This window comes from Diospyros lotus, chromosome 5 (assembly GCF_014633365.1).
Source record: "Diospyros lotus cultivar Yz01 chromosome 5, ASM1463336v1, whole genome shotgun sequence".
NCBI lineage: Eukaryota > Viridiplantae > Streptophyta > Magnoliopsida > Ericales > Ebenaceae > Diospyros > Diospyros lotus.
The window spans coordinates 31175242-31184401 of NC_068342.1; the positions used below are offsets into that span (position 1 = coordinate 31175242).

General features: G+C 36.0%; 1 protein-coding gene across 2 annotated transcripts; it reads left to right on the forward strand.

Moving 5' to 3' along the window:
• The first annotated feature begins 474 nt into the window (after positions 1 to 474).
• On the forward strand, positions 475 to 8844 carry LOC127800995 (uncharacterized). 2 transcript variants are annotated; one of them, XM_052335733.1, is made up of 9 exons: positions 475 to 1119; positions 6290 to 6491; positions 6580 to 6821; positions 6896 to 7096; positions 7172 to 7261; positions 7367 to 7471; positions 7562 to 7891; positions 7973 to 8074; positions 8598 to 8844. In XM_052335733.1, the coding sequence occupies exons 2-9, from the start codon at positions 6302 to 6304 to the stop codon at positions 8610 to 8612; spliced, it is 1275 nt and encodes a 424-aa protein (XP_052191693.1). In that variant the 5' UTR covers positions 475 to 1119; positions 6290 to 6301; the 3' UTR covers positions 8613 to 8844. The 2 variants fall into 2 exon arrangements, with proteins under 2 accessions (XP_052191693.1, XP_052191692.1); XM_052335732.1 differs by lacking the exon at positions 475 to 1119 and adding an exon at positions 6038 to 6180.
• The last annotated feature ends 316 nt before the right edge of the window (positions 8845 to 9160 follow it).

Below are 9160 nucleotides of genomic sequence, written 5' to 3' on the forward strand. Positions count from 1 at the left end.
TTTTTGGGACAGGTGAATTCAAGTGTATGTCTTTGGACATTTAAATTAATGTTTAACTACTACTGTAGTATGTTCTTATAAATGACAGTCTCTTTTCTGACAATAGCAGTTCTTACTCTCAATATGGTCAGCAAAAGCTTAGGTTTCAGCTGTATAAGTAAATAAACCTCTATTGTGAGACTAAACTTATTATTAACTTATGCCCTGAAGATCTACAAATTGGTTGTTCAAAGGCAATCACGTGAATGCCAAACCAAGTTACACCTCAAAAATCCCACAAAAAGTTCCAGTGGCTTCTTATTATGGTGCTAGTTGTCATGGGCTGAGCGCTTACCAACAACTCATAAAGCAATTCTTATAGCACTTGGTGTCGGGAGCTAGGAAACTTACCCTCCGACTCACAAGCATTGAGACAATATCCACATGGATTGGAGAAGCACATGAATCCCAGTGGAAATTGGCAATGTTTAGCAGTTCACTCATCTTAGTAATCTTCCTTTTAAGAAAAGAAAAGAAAAAAAGGTGATGGGGTGGCTGTGCAGGTCCATATTTTTCTGGACACTCACTACAAGAAGGAGTTTTGCCGGCGAATTTTTTCTAACGGTTTGAACAATTATTGGGAGTACACCACCACAATCCCCGACAATTTTATAAACTATCGGAGATTTAACACAATCCTAGCTAATTTTGTGGCTATGGCATACACATTTCCGGCGGTTTTTGAAACCGCGGGGATATGATTTATTTAACACGCGCAAGAATCCCCCACCCGCCCAAATCTTCCCCTCACCCCCTTCTATTCCAAAATCCCCCCTGCAAACCCTAGAACCCTCTCTCGCTCGCTCCTCGCTGTGTCTCTCTCGCTCACTCACTCGCCCTCGCTCTCGCCGCTGAGTCGCTTCCTCCCTCGCCCTCGCTCACCCTCGTTCGCTCGCCTCGCCCTCGCCCTCACTCGCGCACTCTCAGTCGCTCTCGCCCAGCGGACACGTGCCAAAACACCGTCAAAATTGGGTACCCAAATTGCTTTGACCATAAACCAACGGAGAGCTTAAAAACGCGTCCACTCCGTCCGATTCCTCGCAGAAAGCTGCAAAATCAAAACCTAGAGGTTCCACTCCTGTAAGTTTCTTCTCTGATTGCTACAACCAATCTTTGCGTTTAGGCTTGCCTTGCCTTGCCTGGTTTTCTCTGGATTTGATTTTGATTTGTCTGTTTGTCTTCTCGATCGTTTCGCTAAAACCTGTTCGATTTCATCCGTACACATTCTGTTTTCGGTTATTGTTTTTTCGGGCTTCAGGGTGCTTTTTGCGAACAGTTCGATTGTCGTGTTTTTTATTTGGTTTGGTTTGGATGTGTTTATTTGGAGATGATGGTTTTTCTGGTTATCTTTGTTATTTGTTTGGCTGTTAAGAAAGCGTGAGCAGAGAACGGGAGGAAAATGGAAAAGAGGTTCTTCTAGGTTTAATAGTTGTTTATCCACCAAGTAAATAATCACATTCTTTTGTTTTTCCTGAGAATAATCGCATTCTTTTTGGGTTAGGAAGGATTACATCGCCGCTGTCTCTATATTTGCTCCTTTGATCCAATTTTAACACTCCTCTATTATAACTGTCACTGCTGCCAGCCGCCATCATCACCGTTTAGAACCAACTCTTTGGCCCTGTTGTTTTACTGCCTCTCCTCTTATCACCTCTGCTTTTCTTTTTTGGCTCATATTTCTCTTCCGCTGCTCATAGTTACTTTGTCAAACATAAAGCTGGAATATGAGATGCAACAGGAACTTTTGTTTAAACTAAAATTACTACAAGAGGAAACTGCAAGTCTCAGTGACTTGAAACAATCTACTAAAATAGACTGCCCTTAAAATGATTACTTCAAATTGAAGTCACTGAAAGAATTCATGTGGTTTATCTTTCTTTTCTTTTATTTTCATTTTTCAATTAAGAAGGATATATTCAAACTGAAATGTCAGTACACAGCAGTTATATGCCATCATGTTTGGGCTTAAAACATTGGGGCAGGCTTTGCATAGGCCACTGTCATCAATTACAAATATCCAGTGTATGTAGAACAATTAGGTCAATCACATGTCTACAACCCTCCAAATTTCATTGGAAGCACAAACAAGTGCCGCTCTTAAATCAAACGTCAAGGAAAAAAAAAATACCTTGCAAGGCATATGGTATGAGCATTTTCATTAAAAAAGGGCATCCCCTGCCTTTCAAGGGTTTGGCATTACCTAGATGAATTAGGACGTTATTTTTATTCGATGGATGTTTATAGTTATAAATTAGGACTAGTTGACTATTATTTATAGTTAACTAAAAGTTATGGAGTAGTGGTAATAATAAAAAATTATATATAAATTATTCAAGTTGTTTTAATTGAATCCTTATTCTTAATTCAAGTTGTTTCTCTTATTTAATTGAGTCCTTATTCTTATCAGATTTGATTATATAAATTATTTTAATGGAGTTAAATAAGAGTTGTATTAACATATCGAACATACTAAATTCTCGATACGAACAAGGAATTCAGGAGTTCCTTCAGTTTGCCTATAGACATAAGGCTCCTAGGGCTCCTGGGGCAATCATATATTGTTCGTGTATTAAATATATTAACAGATATTTTTATAAACGAGATGTTGTGGAGGAACACCTCATTTTGAATGGGTTTGACACTAATTACATAATATGGACGGTTCATGGAGATCTATATGTACCTCGTTATACTCGAGAAGAATTTCAAGATCAGGAATGTAATATTGGAGATGATATGGTAGGAATGATACATGATGCACATGAAGTTCCCAGACACAATGTTGGAAGTAGTGAAAAAGTTATGAGATTCTATGAATTGTTGGAGAAGGCAGAAACAGAGTTATGGTCTGATTGTAAGAACTTCACCACATTATCGTTTATTGTTCGTTTACAACACTTGAAGGTATTGGGTGGGTTGTCAAGTAAAATATTTGATATGTTGCTTGAGTTGTTGAATGAGGCATTCCCAGAATGAGTGTCATTGCCACGATTGTATCGGGAGGCTAAGAAATTGAGTGAGGATTTATGTTTTAAGTACTACAAGTACGATGCATGCCATAACAATTGTATGTTTTTTTGGAAAGATGCATCAAAGTTGGATAGGTGTACTTTTTGTGGGGAGTCAAGGTGCAAAGAATACGAGGTGCACATGGACGACGATATAACGAAGGTGAAAAAATTCATTTCTAAACAAGTACGTCACTTTCCTTTGATTTCGAGACTGCAAAGATTGTTTGTCTAACAAAACATCATTGTTAATGAGGTGGCATGAAGAAGGTAGAACAAAAGATTGTATAATGAGACACCCTGCTAGTTCATTAGCTTGGCAATCTTTTGATGAACAACATCCGAAATTCGCTGAAAATAGTCGCAATGTTAGACTTGGTTTGGCTTCTGATAGGTTTAATCCGTTTCGAACAATGACCATTAGGTATAGCATTTGGCCAGTTGTGTTAATACCATATAATCTACCGCATTGGTTGTGTATGAAACAACCTTACTTCATCTTGTCTTTATTAATTGATGGGCCTCGTGCACCAGGAGACAATATTGATGTGTTTCTGCAACCGTTGATTCAAGAGTTACATGAATTATGGAGCGAGGGGATAGAAACTTACGATGCTTCAAGAAAAGAAACGTTTCACATGCGTGCAACATTATTGTGGACGATTAATGATTTTTCTGCGTATGCTAATTTATCTGGATGGAGTACCTGAGGAAGAGTTGCTTGTCCTTATTGCATGAAAGAGACAGAGTCCATATGGTTAAAACATGGTGGTAAGTTTTGTTATATGGGTCACTGTAGATTCTTGGAGGACATGAACCATCATTTTCGGTTAGACAAGAAGAATTTTGATGGAACCATTGAGAATCGTGTTGCTCCTCCTCAGTTATCTGGCTATGATGTATTTAAAGATGTTGAATTTGTTAAGAAGATGTATGGAAACCGTGAGAATTTTGGCGCTAGTACTGGGAGAGGAATGGGCAGTTGGAGAAAACATAGTATATTCTTTGAGCTTCCATATTGGTAAGACAATTTGATCCAACATAATCTCGACGTCATGCACATTGAGAAAAATGTTTGTGACAACATAATTTGGACGTTATTAAATGTTTCTGGTAAAACAAATGACAACTTGAAAGCACGTCTTGATTTAAAAGAACTAGGGGTAAGAAAAAAGTTACATTCTGAAGATCGTTTAGGTGGAAGGAAGTATTTATCTCCTGTATCTTTCACGTTGAATCGAAAACATAAACATATATTTTTAAAAGTATTGAAAAGTATAAAATCATCCGATGGATTCTCATCAAACATATCACGTCGTGTCCAACTCAAAGAACACATAATGAGTGGACTTAAGAGCCATGACAATCATGTTTTGATGTAACATTTGCTTCCATTGGCAATTACGAAGGTGTTCAAGAGGAAGTATGTCAGTAAAACTTTAATTGAACTATACAATTACTTTAAATAGTTGTGTTCTAAAAACATTACAGTAGATGAGTGTAACCAATTGAGGCCACGCATTAAGTTGGTGCTCTGTTATCTCGAGAAAATATTTCTACTGAGCTTCTTCAATATAATGGAGCATTTAGTTGTTCACCTTCCCGACGAAGTCTAAATTGCGGGACCGGTAATGTTCTGGTGGATGTATCCAATCGAGAGATATATTAAGCCATGATTTTTTTTTATTTGTGAATTTGTTTGTTCGTTTTTAAGTAAATATTGTGGATTTACTTGATAATGTAACTTATTATGTAGATTATTATTGACGTTGAAAAAGTATGTAAGGACTAGAAGTCATCCAGAATGATCTATTGCTGAAGGTTACTTGGCAGAAGAGTGTTTGACCTTTTGTGCAAGGTACTTGGATGACGTGAAAACAAAGTTTAATAGGCTGGTTTGAAATTATGAGGGTGCACATGGTCAATCTATCCCAAAAAAAGGAAAATTAGTCACATTGGATGAGGTTTCATTGCAGCAAGTCCATTGTTATGTGCTAGCAAATTGTAGTACAATTTCGTCTTATCGAGAGTAAAATTATTATAATCTAATCTGGTTGATCACTTTTGTTTCATAATAAAAAATTTAAAATTGTACTTTAATTTCATAATTCCTATCATTTGCATACAATGCATGACACACTTACAATCCATTAGATTGGAAAGAAGAGGTGCTAGCAACCATGAAATTACACAAAAGCACCATGAAAACTTCCCATCATGGTTTGAAAAACATGTAAGTGACGTCTTAACATGTTGCCACCACACCCTAAAGATCCATGTCTAACCATCTTAGAATTTGTATTTATTTATTTGCGTAACGAATTATAAACATGTTACAAAACAGGTTTATGAATTGCAAGTAAGTGGTCACAATGTACTCAATGAAGTGAAAACATTAGCTGTTGGGCCTCACTCATGGGTATGGAATTATTCTGGGTACATCATAAATGGATTCAAATTCCACACGAGGTGTTGAGAAAGGGGAAGAATGACTCAAAATGATGGAATATTACTAACTGCAAATACTAAAAGTTATGCTAGTTCAAAAGATAAACATCATATTAGCAGTGATGTTACTTTCTATGGAGTCCTCACAGATGTTGTTGAGATATGGTATTCTAACGAGTTCAAATTTGTTTTGTTTAAGTGTGACTAGGTTGACAATAACAAAGGGATGAAGCTTGAAAATTTGAATTTCATAACTGTAAATTTTAATTTTTTAATGTATCAAAAGAATAAATCAACAGACGAACCTTTTATACTTCAACTCAAGCATCACAAGTGTGGTATGTGGCTGATCCTCTTGATAAAGAATGGCATGTTGTCATGAAGATGACACCTAGAGATTTTTATAACATGTGTCCAAGAAATGTGGCAGGGAGCTGTGACGAGAAAGATGTTTTAATTAGTAATTATGTTAAAATCAATAGTGATCAATCCTTATATGCAGAGTTAGGAGAATTTGATGAAGACCACTCTTCTGGAGAATCTGATGAGGACGATATGCTAGTTGATATACAAGTATCAGATGACAACGACAATTCCATTCCTTATACTGCATATAGTGATGATAATGATTTCTAATATTGAAGTGGCATGTATATGTCTTCCTTGCATAATATTTAATGATGTGGTATGTATATATGTTTATGTTTTTAGTTTTTTATGTTTTGATATGTTATTTTTGTTTAACCTAAATTGATATTCTAACAGATTATTTTTTACATTCAAATCAATAACAGGCAATTACACTGATGGCACCTAAGAGGCAGACTCGTTGGCTAATTGGATCCATGTCACACAGTATAAATTCACACCACAATGATTCACAGTCAGTTCCATCCCATTATCCAACCCCAAACGCAGTCCCGTCACATCCCAAGCATCCTGAAGATGACTTGATCCACTCACAATCCAACCCCCAAGACTCACATAGTCAGGAAGGTAAATACCAAAAATTTATATAAACAATAATAAATTACTATTCTTTCCTAATTTAATGTGAATTTGTTATGTTATTATGTTTTAATAGGCACAAGCTCCATGTCATCTACGGCCAAGAAAGGCAGAAGAATATCAAGACAAATTTCAAAGTGGGGAAAAGAAAAGATTCATATTGAATTTGATGCTGAAGGACAACCAGTTGGGGAGATGAAAACTAAATTGGAAACTCAGCTAGGTGTGATGGTAAGGAGTATTGCTCCCCTTACATTTACTGATTGGAGGTCACCGGGAATGGAACTATATAAGGAGCGCATCTGGCAAGAGGTCTTGGTGAGTAAATAACATCTTTGATTCTTAGCTATTTGACCCTAAACTTTTATACTCTAATAAGGGTATCATTGCAGGATAACACTGATGTACCCACAACATGGAGATCAATTTGCTTGCAACATGCTTCCAAGAAGTGGAAAGAGTACAAAGCCACCTTGAAGAGGCATTATGATTGCCATGAGACAGATGCAGTTTGTCTGTCAAAAATACCGCCTGGGGTGGACCCAGAACAGTGGAAGGTTCTTGTGGAGTATTGGGGATGTGAGCAAACACATGTATGTATGATTTATGTATGGTAGATATATCAGATGGATTCTCTATACCTAGTTCTAATATCATGTTACAAACAGGAACGTAGTGCGACAAATCGTGCCAAACGAGAAAAGCAAAAGATGGGTCACACCAGCGGTAGGCGATCACATCCTCAAGTTAGGCACCAGGTAAGAATAGAATGGATATTAGTTATATATATTTATTGATAATTTAATTAGTAATGCCTAAACTTTAAACATTTAATATTTTTCATCTCTTATATATGTTTTTAGATGACTATTGAAAATGGAGATGAGCCAGATAGAATCAAGCATTTTAAAAAGACACACACCAAAAAGAGTGGAGAGATAGTAGACTCTACATCTTCATATATAATCGTATGTCTTTCTAAAATTTGAAAGTTGTAGATATATTTTGTTTCTTTTACTTGTCGACTTATGTAACTAATTTGTGAAATGTTTCTTGAGGAACAAATGGATGAAAGGTTGTCACAAATACCTGATGATGAACAAACTCCAGATTCGCTAAAGGATGTCTTTACTCAAATACTGAGCAAAGATGGACATGGCAGCGTAAGGATGGGAGGAGTTGGAACATGTTCAGCTAAGGTTAGAAAAAAACAGCAGTATCAGGTGACCCAAGAACAGTATGACCAAATGCGTGCACAAATTACTGCCGAGCTAGAAGAAAAATTTCAAGCTCAAATCCAAAGTCAAGTTCAAATTCAAATTCGTGCAATACTTGAGGCAATGGGACATACACCACCTGCTCTAGATAATACACCACAACTGAGACAGGTATGTTGTTCCATTAATGCATTTCGTGATTTAAAATTGCATGTTTACTATATATATTAACTAAACAATTTTGAAATATAGCTATCCTCACATGCTAGTACTTCTGTCGCACATGCAAGCACACCATCACCTGAAGCTGAATGCATTGGATTGTCGACACCAAAATGTGGTCATTATTTAGAGGTAATTCGCTACTAAATAGTTAATATACTGAAATGTAAAATATACTTCAAAATCATTTATGCTTATTTAAACACAGATTGGTGAATTTGTTTACTTGATGAATGGACGAATACCTCGTCATATTGTTGCTAAGGCAATCATTGTGTCAATTGATCCGACCAAGTCTGTAAGGGGAGTAGAGCTAGGTAATGAGTTTGTTGAAATTAGTATTCAGAAAGTGCTGAACCCTTTATATCCATTACCTCGACAATTTTTTGGGATGCGTGTCTTGAGGGATGCTAATAACAGTAAAATTACGATATCGTGGAGGGTTTTTGATGTAAGTGTTTTTGTCTTATATACATTTATTATGATATGCAATTTCATAGTTAACGTACATATAAATTTGAAAAAATATGAATGATCAAATGTGTTGTACTTAAATAGATCTATTGTATACAGTTGTTATGCAATTTTAGACATGTTTTATGCAATTTCATAGTTAATGTACATACTTAAATAGATTTATTATTTTTCAATGCAGAACGAAAAAATATGATATGCAATTTTTGTTGGAGAATGACATGGTGGCGTAATCAAAGGTTATCTAAGGTCACTTGGACATGTTTTAGTTTAGGGTTGATTTGTATGTGCTTTTGTATGGTATTGTGTAATGAGACGAGATAAGATCGATCTTTCTAAATGATCAAATATGTTGTACTTAAATTGATCTATTGTATACATGAGTTGTTATATAGGTTATTGTGTGTAGTGGAAGAATCCTTTAAAATTGTTGGTGGTTTTTTGTTATCGTGGTTATTGATTGTTATACATGTTATTTATTGATTGTTATATAGCTTTTTAAAAATCTTGTTTTTTAAAATTGCTGACAATTTTTTGGGTTTTGTCGGCGATTGACCTTTGTTGGCGGTTTTTAAACTGCCGGGAAATTTTTTTTCCTGGCCATTCTTAAAATGCCGGCAAAGTTTTGACTTTGTCGGCAGTTTAAAAATACCGCTAGTAATGATTATTTTTACCGGCAATTTTCAACTGTCGGCAAACTTTCCCGACGACGGTATTTTCGGCAATTATAATTATCGTCGGGAA

Coding starts and splice junctions, on each gene's coding strand:
- LOC127800995 (XM_052335732.1), top strand. CDS start 6,076: ATGACAACGACAATTCCATTCCTTATACTGCATATAGTGATGATAATG. Junction 6,492..6,579: donor AGACTCACATAGTCAGGAAG/GTAAATACCAAA, acceptor ATGTTTTAATAG/GCACAAGCTCCATGTCATCT. Junction 7,892..7,972: donor ATACACCACAACTGAGACAG/GTATGTTGTTCC, acceptor TTTGAAATATAG/CTATCCTCACATGCTAGTAC.